The sequence below is a fragment of the Martes martes genome, assembly GCF_963455335.1.
Source record: "Martes martes genome assembly, chromosome: 13".
NCBI classification, from domain to species: domain Eukaryota; kingdom Metazoa; phylum Chordata; class Mammalia; order Carnivora; family Mustelidae; genus Martes; species Martes martes.
Genome location: NC_137901.1, coordinates 37,520,041 through 37,532,092, shown reverse-complemented (window position 1 = coordinate 37,532,092; position 12,052 = coordinate 37,520,041). Strand labels below are relative to the sequence as shown.

Below are 12,052 nucleotides of genomic sequence, written 5' to 3'. Positions count from 1 at the left end.
GTAGGAAAAAGAAACAGACCTCTGGTTATGAGCCGTGACATCTTACACTGAACTGAGAAAGTCCCAAATGATCAGAAAGCAGTCATTTCCTAGCACCCATCCCCCAGAGCTAAGAATAAGCAATCCCAGTAGGAAGACAAAGAAACCTCTCTCTCTCTCTGGTGTTGGGGACAGCCATAGTTCCACCATGACCAAGTGGCCTATACTCTTAACATTATTCCTCTTGGGAAATATAGATATACAAACACACACACGCATACACACACACACACACACACACACACACACACTACCATTGTCCCAAAGGCACATGATATTGAATAAAAGGTGATGTTCTGAAAAATCTTGGGTCCCAGTGCAGTGTTGGCAGCAACACTATAGACGACCCCCTTCTTAGAGTGATCTCCCCTTAGGAGAGGTCCTTTTCATCAAGCTCCTAGACAGGCTCTCCAGTCCTTCAGAAACATTCTAATAACTTCGAATCCCACATTACAGAGTTCAAATTTTCATCATCTTCCTTCCAAAAGTTTCCTTTTTACCCACACCAAGTTGCTCCCATCCATGCTCTTGCAATCTTTAAGCCATTATGGCTAATAAGGGGGTGATGGCAGGTGCTAATGAGCAGAAGTCCCAGCCTCTTACCAAGCCAAAAGAAAGCAAACAAAACCAAACAAAAGCAAATGTCCTTAAACACCAGGTACACTCTTACCCCAGAACAGCAGGTTCCTTCCTGACTTGACAGTACCGCTCAGAGTCATTCTTCCTGGAATAATAATGGTTTTCTCAACTTTTTTTTTTTTTTTAAGATTTTATTTCCTTATTTGACACAGAGAGAGAGAGAGAGAGAGAGAGATCACAAGTAAGCAGAGACAGGCCGCGGAGGGGGGCGGGGAAGCAGGCTCCCGGCTGAGCAGAGAGCCCAATGCGATGCAGGGCTCCATCCCAGGTCCCTGAGATCATGACCTGAGCTGAAGGCAGAGGCTTAACCCACTGAGTCACCCAGGCGCCCCAGTCTTCTCAACTTTTTAATGGCACTTTTTATTTCTTAAAATTTGCCTCCTTAGGTGCCCATATCATTGTATGTAAATGTTTCTGTATATTTACATTCCCCAAAGAATTGTCTTCTTCCTGGGCTCAAGGTACATTTTTAAAGTGGGTCTCACAAATAAGAGAAAGCAACATAAGAATTCCACCCTAAAGTTCCGCAGGTAGGTTCTGAGGTCAAAGTCAACTAGTGTTCTATTTCTAACTCAGGAGCCTGTCAGGAGCACCTGTGGTGCTCTTAAAAACACAAGTGCTCCATTCCAACCCCAGGTTCAGTAGATCCAGATATCTGCATTTTCACAAGGTCTCCAGGCTAGCGTGATGGGCAGTCACAGCCGAGTACTACTACTATGGTTGGTTCTTTGCAGGGGAGATCAAATCCCAGATAACGCATCCAGCCGGTCATTATACTAAAATAGTGAGCTCATACCTCTCGCTCCCCTCCCCCACCATCATAAGAACCGAGTTCCAAGAGCAGAAGATGACATTCAAAGTAAAAGAAATCCGAAACCCATTATAGCCATTTATTTTAGTCACAGCATTTTCCTACTTACAGGGGCTCATCTTGATAAAGGACTGGGAAGTAAAAGCAAGTGCAATTATACTTTGCCTTGGGAAAGAGCTCTGAATACTTTTTTATTATATTGCCAAAGATGAGGATGAGAATGTAAATCTGAGAAAGTCCTATCAGAGGCTTCTTTCACTAGCAGAAATGGAAACAGGCATTTATATGCCACCAATAAATTAATTAAAGGAGGAAAGGAGCTTGAAATGGCCTTGACTGCAGTTATTAACTTGGGGGATCTCAGGGCCTGGTGAATGCTGAACCCAACACCCTCGTGTCATCCACCTGGAGCAGAGCTGAGGAAAATAAAGTCTGGAAACAGGCTCGTCATACTAAGCGCCAAGTCTGCAGGTTTTAAGTGTTTGCCTAAGTGGAGCAGAGGCAAAGCAGAGCCAGACTTTCTAAAAACATTGTCGGCTTGTGTGGATTTAAAAGGTTGAGAGTGTGAATCAGTGTATGCATTGGTGTGTTTCTACGTGGCTGGGTTTACAACAGTCTGGATCCGGGCAATCATTTTCATCTCCGTGATTAGTTCCAGTGCAACACTGGTTTAGAGAAGGAGGATTCTGTTAGGGAGTAGCACACAAAGAAATCTCTCCCTCGTTTTGAGAGACCTGTGGACTCATCCTCTCCATTTCCTTTTGGCCTGTCAATCACCCAGTTCCATCAACTTCTTTTCACTTACTGGTTTCAGGAAATCTTAATTTGTATTGAACAGTAGCCGCTGGAGTAAGGTTACTGGCGATTAGAATTCATAGCAGCCTAGGAATTTGAAAAAAAAATAAAAAGCCAAAAAAAAAAAAAAAGGATTAAATGTCTTCCCCCGCTAGAAAATGTGTTTTGGGGGAACATTTTTTACCTGCTTGGGTGTCAAGTTTTTCAGGTACAACTGGGTAATAATAATAATATCTCCCCAAATTCTTCACAAGGTTATAGGGGAGAAGCATTTTATAATCTTCAGAAAGTTATACAAATGTGAGACACCATCAGTTTAAGATCTTACGTTTAAAACTTCTTATGTCATGTGGCGTAGAAATGTGTGTTTAGTATGGGTGATGCTGGATTAAAGAACTGTCATGAAGGAAGTAACTCAAGAATGTGATATTTCAATGTGAACTTATTCTCACTATGCCAAAATACAATTCACATTTCTTCTAACACTCTGTGCCCTGTATTTTGATTTATTCTCTATTTCTTGCTAGTTCCCTCACTGTTCTACTCTGTTATTTCATCTGTCCCCCATAAATAGTGGCAGAGAACACGAGCCCTCCCTGCCCAGTTTTGTGGCCCCCTTTTGATGACGGTGCTGGAAGAAAGTGACTTGATGAACTCACTTTCTGTGAAGCCATTACTGCAACAGATTGCTTTCTCCAGTGTGTGAAGTGGTATGGGAGAGCAAAGGCTGATTTGCCTTCGCCACCATTCTTTCACGGGGACCGCAAATCACCAAGTCCCACTGCATATGCCCTGAATGTCAAATCAATCCTTTACCATAATACATATATTCTTGTTCCTGAATTACGGGTGTTTCCAGCCAACTGGACTCTTCCCTTAATCATGTGCTCCCATCCCTACCCTCCTTCCTACCTGATCTTTCCTCCACTCAGTATGCTGAAGTTGTCTTGCCAAAACCTAAATCTGTGCACATCAGTTTCCTACTTAACCATGGGTGGCATCCGGTCTTCTGGAAAACTCTACACAGTCTAGACCTTCTAGATCTGATGCCTGTTCTGGCATCACTATTCACACTTGGACTCAGCAATACTGAACTATTCCCTATTCACATATATTCTTGTTAAAACTCCATGTTTTTTCCATGATTACCTCTAACTCTGCACTCATTTCTATCTAGAAAATCCTTGTTTATCCTTTAAAACTCTGTTCCAGAGTCACCCTTTGATGCCTCCTTCAGATTTCCCAGAAGTAAACTACTATATTTAGTAATACATATTTTTATTATTGTACATATTATACCAAATACAATTATCATCTGGAATAATTTGTTTCTCCTCCTAACTGTGAGCTTCTTAAAAGCAAGGATCATGTCATATTCATCCTTGGATCTTGAGCAACTAGCAGAGTATCTGACAAGTTATAGCTACCTTATAAATATTTCTTAAATAAACGAAATGGATAGATTCTCATAAGTGAAAACAAAGCACACCCTGTATAATTCATGGGACTGAACCCTAGTAAAGGAAATGACTTAATGGGGCTCATCACTTATTCATCACCTGTTAGTTCCTTTTGCTATTTTGACATTTATGCAATCTGGTAAATTCTAAGGTTGCCAGCATCTTGTCTACATGAAGGAGTAACAGAAACACCAAATTAGGCCTGTTGGTGAACCACACACCTTGTGACATTACTATTGTCACAGATGGCTTCTTCTCCCCTGCATCTCCTCCATATGACTTTGGGCAGCTGTTGTAATACTGAAATTCATGAAAAGCAGAGCTTCGTGACAATTTCAGAAGCAAAATTGCTCTCTGCAGAAAACCTCCCACCTTCCTCTACTGAAAGTTTTGCTCTTCATTCTTGCTAGGAAGACAGTCAAGCATTATGTATCTCAAGTCCCACTGATCAGAGTTAAATTGGAAACTAAGGAGCCCATGCTGGTGTTCCTTGGCTGTTCGATTCGTGGACTGACTCTGTCCATCGGTCCCTCTGTTGCATCCATGTAAGCAGTAAACTAGCATGCCTTCCCTTTTCCCTATTATGACTGTGACCAATGGGTAATAAATATGTATTCTCAATTTTATCTAATAGTGCTGCTTCCCAGGAAACCTTAGTGGCAAAATGAGAAATGTATTGTTTTCCTTTTATATTTATAATTATGTTCCACGTTTTCTATTATTTCACACAACTGGGTTTTTCCTTCTTGTCCTTATAAGGTACACATTTTACTCAGAAGTGAGAATTAATTCCTGTTATATAACTCATTATGGTTCTTTTATGAGTTAATTAATCACAAAATGATGATGAATAGACCAAATGGTGACATCAATGTAGTTTGCATCTATTTTAACTTCTGTCTCATAAGACAAGATTTTGCTTTAAAATGTATGGTTTTAGATTATAATAGATATAAATTAAACCACCTCATTTCAAATAATTAACTTCTGAAACTGGTGTAATCTGACATGAGCTCTTCTGTGAGTCAGTTTTGGGAAATATCATTAAAAGCCCTTTTCCTGGGGAACAAACTTAGCTCTTACTGTGCTTTCCTCTTCATTTTCCCTCTTCTTTCCTCTATTTTTTTCATTCATTTTTTTTCAATAAATACTAACTAGTCATATCATTTACTGATTGGATTTTGCTAGGCACTGTGAAGAATTTAAAATGTTTGAAGTCATTGTCCTCACAAATCTTCCAGAGAGACACACATAAAGTTTTAACTAGAAAAGAGATGTCACCAACGGTACCAGTTGAGGGGTACAGACAGTAAACCTGGGTTTGGAGGCCAGTCTTTCCTTCCCTGAGATTTTCAGTCAGAGCTTTCTAGCTGGCCATCCTTTGTGATTTATTTTTAACAGTTCTTTTCATCTCATTCCAACATACAGACAGATGCAAGACCCTATCACTGGTGTTATCCCCTATCTCTCTATTGCTTCAACACAACTTCTAAGCTCTTGAAATAAGAATTGGAAGCTGTATCCAGACCATTTTGTGAATGTCAGATTATTATCAACTCACTTCCTCTGGAGTAAAGGGGATGGGGTTCTGCGAATCAGGAAGGGTGTGCTTTTCTCCAGATCTCTATATAACCAATCATACCTGCATACTTAAAATCATGAAAAGAAAGTACTTGACTGTGTTCAGCACTGAATTGTTATCAAACCGAAGATACTTCAGTAATAACCCTACTCTTCTCCAGTTATTGTTCATGCCAGACCCTCCTGTACATCATCACCCATCATAAACAGGAACACACTCTTCCCTAAACTCTGTAAACCAAGGCTGTTCCATGCCCTTCTTTCCCTTCCGGGCAGTAGGCATATAATCCTTCACTCACAGAATCACCGGTGGGGCTCTTTGACCAGAATAATTGGCATCACATTGGGTTTCACAACCAATATTTTCTTTTACCCTTATGTGAGTTATTTTGTACACAACTCCATTATCTTTTGAGCTGTCTTCTACAAGCTAGTTCTGTTAAAGTTACTCCCAGGTAGTCCGTGTCTCTCACTCTCACTTACCCTTCAACTTCTATCTTTGTGATTTTTTTGCTTCCACGATTTTGTATCTCCATGACTAGAATGTAAACACCTTAGGGGTAAGAACTGTGACTTGATCTTTGTTGTATACCTAGAAGAACTTAATTTGGTTCCTGGAGCATAGAAGGCACTCAGTAAGGATTTGTTAAGTGAATTGTCAGCATTGAGAGAAAGGGATAGTGAGCTGTGGAGACCCAGAGGAAAGAGAGTGAACCCAGCCAATCATAAAGTTAGGGAGGATTTCAGAGGAAGATCTACCTTAGCTAAGAGATGAAGGGTTATTGCAAGTTAGCCAGACATAGGGAGAGGGGAATCCAGACCCCAAAATAGCATAGACAGAGAACCATATTTGAGAAAGAGCAGAATCCATTGGAAGATCTGCAAAAAAGATCAGCCTTCTGTTTACCATGCCTGAGAATCAGAACACAGTGGTATATATGTTTATATATATGCATGGATGAGAGAGGAAACTTGGGTTTTTCCAAAGTTTAATTAGCTTTATAAAAAATCAACTCCATCAACCTATAAAGCCCTTAGTATTTAGCCCAAAGTCCTCTATTGGGCTAAAACGCATTTCCATTAACTTTCTCATTATCTTCTTTCTCCTCATGTCAAATTTTATTTTTTTGAAAAATTTTTTATTCTGTTTTATCTGTTGTCATTTTCATAGTACTTTTTAAGTGATTACTACAGACAGTAATATGGTTAAGTAGAGAGATGTGAACCTAACCACCTTGCCTGAAATTATCATGCATAGAAAAACTCTTGCAGGTTCCAAACACTCAATTTAGAGATCAATATTTAGAAAATAATCTGCATCCAAACTAGGGTTTGGGGTGCACTGAGACAACCTGCAGCAGAATATGGTGTGAAAACAAACTAGTCTTGGAGTCCAAATGTTTTCATCATTCACTTTAGTAAGTCTCACCAGATTCTCAATCTCCTCATTTGTTGCATGGAATCTGTAATATCTGCTCTATGTTCTTCGTAGGTATTCCCCAGATTGAAAGAGAAACTATATGTGAAATGAACCACCTAACAGATGGTGGATGGTTGTATTCAGTTTGGCACAAGGTCATCTGCTATTGTAGTTATTTTTAATGTTAGAAAATAAAATTTTATACTCCCTCTAACAATTACAACAATATTGTGTATGGAAAAATATGTATGGTGATTTAAATTAGTGAAAGTAAAGCTACACTTTGTAAATACACAGTTTTAAATAGTTTGTCTCTGTGGCACAACTACAGCAAGTATGTTTACATAGAAATGGCTGTTTGCCTCATTAGCATGAGGGTAATAACACTGTAACCATTTTGTCTCCTAGAATGATTGAAGATAGTGGGAAAAGAGGAAATACCATGGCAGAAAGAAGACAGCTGTTTGCAGAGATGAGTAAGTATAGAACTTTAAAGGAACACCCTATAGTTTCCATTGAATACTCAGGGAAAGACCGGAAATAACCACTTAATCCTTATGACATTTGTACTTTTCCTTAAAATCCTAAATTCCTTGTGTGAAATGTACATTTGAGCAATTTGGCTTCCTATTAGGTAAGAGTGAAATTAGTCAGCAAATCCTTAAAATTTGTTACTAGACTGCATATTTTCTATGAAAGAAAAAGTTTCACAGAGCCAAATATATATGTATACATGGACACTTGATAAACACTATTTAGTGTTGGCACAAATACAGTCCACTGAATTTTTTAAAATCTGTGTTCATACCCCCCACAATATCGCTGTGTCTAGCATATTGTAGGCACTAGATATAGCTTGTGAAATGAATTATTGAATGTTTTAACTGCAAAATGACATCATATGTCCCTATGGGAAAGAAGAATCAGGCGTGATCACAAGAGCAAACTATACACAGTCATTTGGACATTATGGAGAGGAGAAGAATCTGTCCCACAAACCAGTTCCTAAAAAGTGAAAAGGAAAATAAAGTTAAAAGGAGTTTGGAGATGGGGTGCCTGTGTGACTCAGTGAGTTAAGCTTCAGAATCTTGGTTTCAGCTCAGGTCATGATCTTAGGCTCCTAGGACTGAGCCCTGAGTCAGGCTCCACACTAGATGGGGAGTCAGCTTGAAATTCTCTCTCTCTCCCTCTCCCTCTGCCTCCTCCCATTACTCACACACATGCTCTCTCTTTAAAATAAATAAATAAATCTTAAAAAAGAAAAAGAAAAAGAAAAGCAGAAAGAGCTTGGAGGTAACCTGCTACATGAGGGAAACCAAACTATATTTACTTACTTTAGTGGAGAATCCATTAAATTAAGGTTATTGATTTATGTACATGTCTAGTTGCCATATAAGTAATTGGTTGGTAATGTCTCCATTGCAGACCATTGGCTTTTTTTGTTTGTTTGTTTGTTGTTTTTTTAGAGAGAAATAGAACATGCACGAGCAGGAGTGATGGGGCAGAGGGAGAGGGAGAAACTTAAGCAGGATTCATGCTCGGCATACAGTCCAACTTGGGACTTAATCTCAGAGTCCAACTTAGGGCTCAGTCTCACAATCCTGAGGTCATGACCTGAGCTGAAATCAAGAGTCTCACATTTAACCAACTGAGCCACCTAGGTGGCCCACAAACCATTGTTTCTTATTCATAAAGAAGAACGTGTCGTGGTAGGGGACACATCTCTCAAATTCAATGTTGTAAAGAAAAAAGTACCATTCTTTTATTGTCTTTTTATCTCTCCTTCCCTGCATAAGGCATAAGGATGAGCAGAAGTGAGTTGTAAGCCTTTCTCTCTGAGAAAGCAGTAGACAAAATTAGGTTTCTACTGAAGACTAGAACTGATTTGGCAAGAATGAGGGTCGGGAGCAGATAAAGGAAAGTCCCAGATAATAAGATTCATATTTTTCTTTATCATTTCCCAATAATCTGGAGGAACCAAGACAACGTTAGAACTAACAAAAAGGAAAGAAAATTAAAATTGATGTGAGGAATCTCAATCATGCTCCTTGCTTTTTCCACTTTCAGAGACATGTCTAAAGTGCCTGAGAGAGTTGCAGCCATGACCTTCCAATTTCCTCAGCTATGTCTGGCGCTGTATCTTCACTTCCGGCATGGCTGGCCCCTTGGAATTGTGCCCTTTGTTGATACAAATCTAACCGAGGAAGGAACTTAATTACCTCTGCCCATCTCCACAAAATGCAAGACAGCACAGATGTCCTCCCAAACCATAGATGCTTAGACTGAAAGTCAGGCGCCCCATACATCATGGGCCAGTGTTTTGTCAGAAAAAGAAAAATGAATGAATATTTAACATAACAAAGCACTGAAGTCTTGGGTGGGAAATCTCGGAATTTATCATTGTTACATTAAAGATGTGTCAGCCAACACACTGTAAGAATGATTTTTTTAAAAAGTGCTTATTTCATGATTTTGCAAATACTTACCCAAATTTAAGTACTCTGTCCCAGTTCCTTCTGCACCTGTTGTAGTCTTTGGCACAGACAAATACGTATGTCACAAATGTCTTCTGAGTTAAAGTTGTCCAAATCAAAGGATGAGTGATGTAAGTGTTATAGCCACAGAAACAGAAAACCTCTAAATTTTTCAAATGAGAGAGATGTAAGAAAATTTTGCATTCATTTCCCAAATTGTAACTTTATCTTTTCATAGACACTTCTTTGGGATGTCATGCACTTTATTGAAACATTTTATGAGTTCTTCTGTGTCTTTCTCCCTTGCATATGCTAAGTAATAGACCCAGATGTTGGCCCCCAAAGGGGAATACACATCTGACCTTAACAAGGCTTTCGTGAGCATCCTGTTTAGACACAAAGTAAGACATGTCCACAGTACGTAGAAGTCTGATGGTTAAGACAACTGGCTGATTTCAGAGGAAGAATTGATGGTGATAGGTAGGCTGTCATACAAAAGAGAGAGATGATCTCCTTGAGAATGTGTAAAGTGGTCGAAAAATAGATGGGTTATTCCAGCAGCTCAATCCACAAGACACCAAAAAAAAAAAAGAAAGAAAAAGAAAAAAAGACAAGGAAACTGTTATCAGGGAAGACTGACATCAGGCCTTGGAAAGTTAAGTTCCCCCAGGAATCTGTGAGGGACCTAAAAAGGGAGGAAATTGTAAATCCAGTCAGCTGAATATCTTCTAGAAATAATTTTTTTTAAATAATTTTTTTAAAGATTTTATTTATTTATTTGACAGACGGAGAAAGAGTACAAGTAGACAGAGAGGCAGGCGGGGGTGGGGGGGAGCAGGCAGGCTCCCCACCGAGCAGGGAGCCCGATGTGGGACTTGATCCCAGGACCCTGAGATTGTGACCCGAGCTGAAGGCAGTCGCTTAACCAACTAAGCCACCCAGGTGCCCCTAGAAAAAACAAATTTTTTAAACAGTAAAAGAAAGTGCCAAAGAGAGTCTTTGTTTTGGGGATTACAAATGCCAAAGAAAGATTGCGTGTGAAGGAGTTAAGGCAGGGAAGACTTTATTCAACATTATTGCAAAGCAGTCAGGACCTACTGCAAGAGAAAAGAGAGACTGAACTCAATCTCGAAGGCAGGAGGGTTTTTAAGTACTGGGGTGAACTAGTGCAGAAGTCCTGAAGATTATTAGTGGGGAAGGTGGTCAGTTGTGTTTGTTAATTGTCCCAGTTAGAAAGTTAGGCTTCTATGCTCCAACAGACAATTGGAGATCTCCTTCAATGATTGCATTTCAAAGGTTTGGCTCCCCTGTCCTTAAGAAAGGTATTCCTGGACTGTAAAATGGGCAAGAGTCTGGGAGATTACTTCCTCCATGGGGCAGGCAAAGAATTTACAATGAAAAGTTCTCTAAAGTAAATGCTCTAAGGAAGGGAGGTCAGAGGTGTTGGGTCAGGAAGAAGCCTGTCTGAAGTTTAGTCAGGCCCGGGGAGGGGTGGGGGGGGTGGGGGAACGTTAATGCATCTTGGCCTTACAAAGGCCAAAAAAACAGAGGACACAAAGAATAGAGCGTGTAATTGATGAGAAGAACAATGGGTAAGAAATTTAGGCAAAGTCAGGTGATTACAGCACATCTCATTAAACATCTACTCTGAGCTCAGAAACACAAGCCCCAGAAGCAGAAAGAAATGGTAAAGAAATTAAGGGTAGCATGGACTCAAATAAGCCTAAAAAGACTAGCCTTATGTTAAAACCAAAATGAAACACTAACCCTGTGGCCAACAACTTTGATTGAAGAAATTCTAGACAAGTTGCCTGTAACCAAAACTCCCTTGAGGATAACGCCCTAATTATCAGTTCATTTAGTACCTTAGATTAAAACTGAGAAGACTTAGTTAAAGTTAAATGTCATCCCCACTTTGGCTTTTCAGCCATCAGATGAGATTATCAGCTCAAATAAGTTTATCAGATTGGCTTTTAGCAGAATAAATTGTTTGTTCTTGGAATTAAATCACCTCTGTTTTCCTGCTGTCAGAGGACATCACTCTGCATTATACGACCCTCACTTATGAATACGTCACTCACTGTTGTGAATGTCTCCTAAGGACAAGCCATAGGCCTTTACCTTCAAATCCATTCACCTCAGATGCTGAGTATATGTTGGTTTACAAGCCTACAGGGCACAGGACAGGTAGGTTTTAATCAGAGGAGAGTGACTGGAAAACATTCTTTCAGAATGCGGAAGACTACCTACCGAGATAAAGAAGGTCCTGAGGAGAAATCAGAGTGCTACCACTACCTTTAAGCAGAGGAGGGATAGAAAATCAGAGAGAGGCAAATATTCGTACTCAACCAACACTTGAATTGCTCCAAGGCAGATAGTTCTTCAGAAAGTTGACTACGGTCAGCACATGGGTAGCTGGAATGAAACCTAGAGTATGATTTTGTAATACTATGACTTTTAGAAAAATTGATTTCAAAAACTCAGAATAATGCCATGAATGAGACTGCTCCCATGAGCCCACGACACCCCTGGTAGGCCATGGTGGATACAGGGACTTTTTTCACTTGCTTCTTCATTTCTCTTGCTTCTCAGCTTCTTTAAAATGTTAATACCGTGGGTCACCACTCTGGAAATACTCTCTTATGGCACCACTCTAGTCCACTCTTCTGCTTTTTTTGACCACTCGACCTCTTTTTCTGTCTCTTGGCACCTTCCGGTTACCTTAAAGCCAGATTTTACCAAAGTTTTGTTCAATTCCCTCCATTTACAACTTCACTTTCTGTCAAGGCTTCACCATTATTGTTATGGCTCACAAGTTTCAAGGAGTCCTTCA

At 39.8% G+C, this 12,052-nt stretch overlaps 1 protein-coding gene across 7 annotated transcripts in view; it reads left to right on the top strand.

The window, feature by feature from the left end:
- DTNA (dystrobrevin alpha) overlaps positions 1 to 12,052 on the top strand; it is a 374,000-nt gene that overhangs the window by 243,237 nt on the left and 118,711 nt on the right. For all 7 annotated transcript variants that reach the window (XM_080821015.1, XM_080821021.1, XM_080821016.1 and 4 more), the window contains one exon: positions 7,154 to 7,221. In XM_080821015.1, the coding sequence (XP_080677141.1) occupies positions 7,155 to 7,221 (67 nt within the window). In that variant the 5' untranslated portion in view covers position 7,154. The remainder of the gene's footprint in view (positions 1 to 7,153; positions 7,222 to 12,052) is intronic.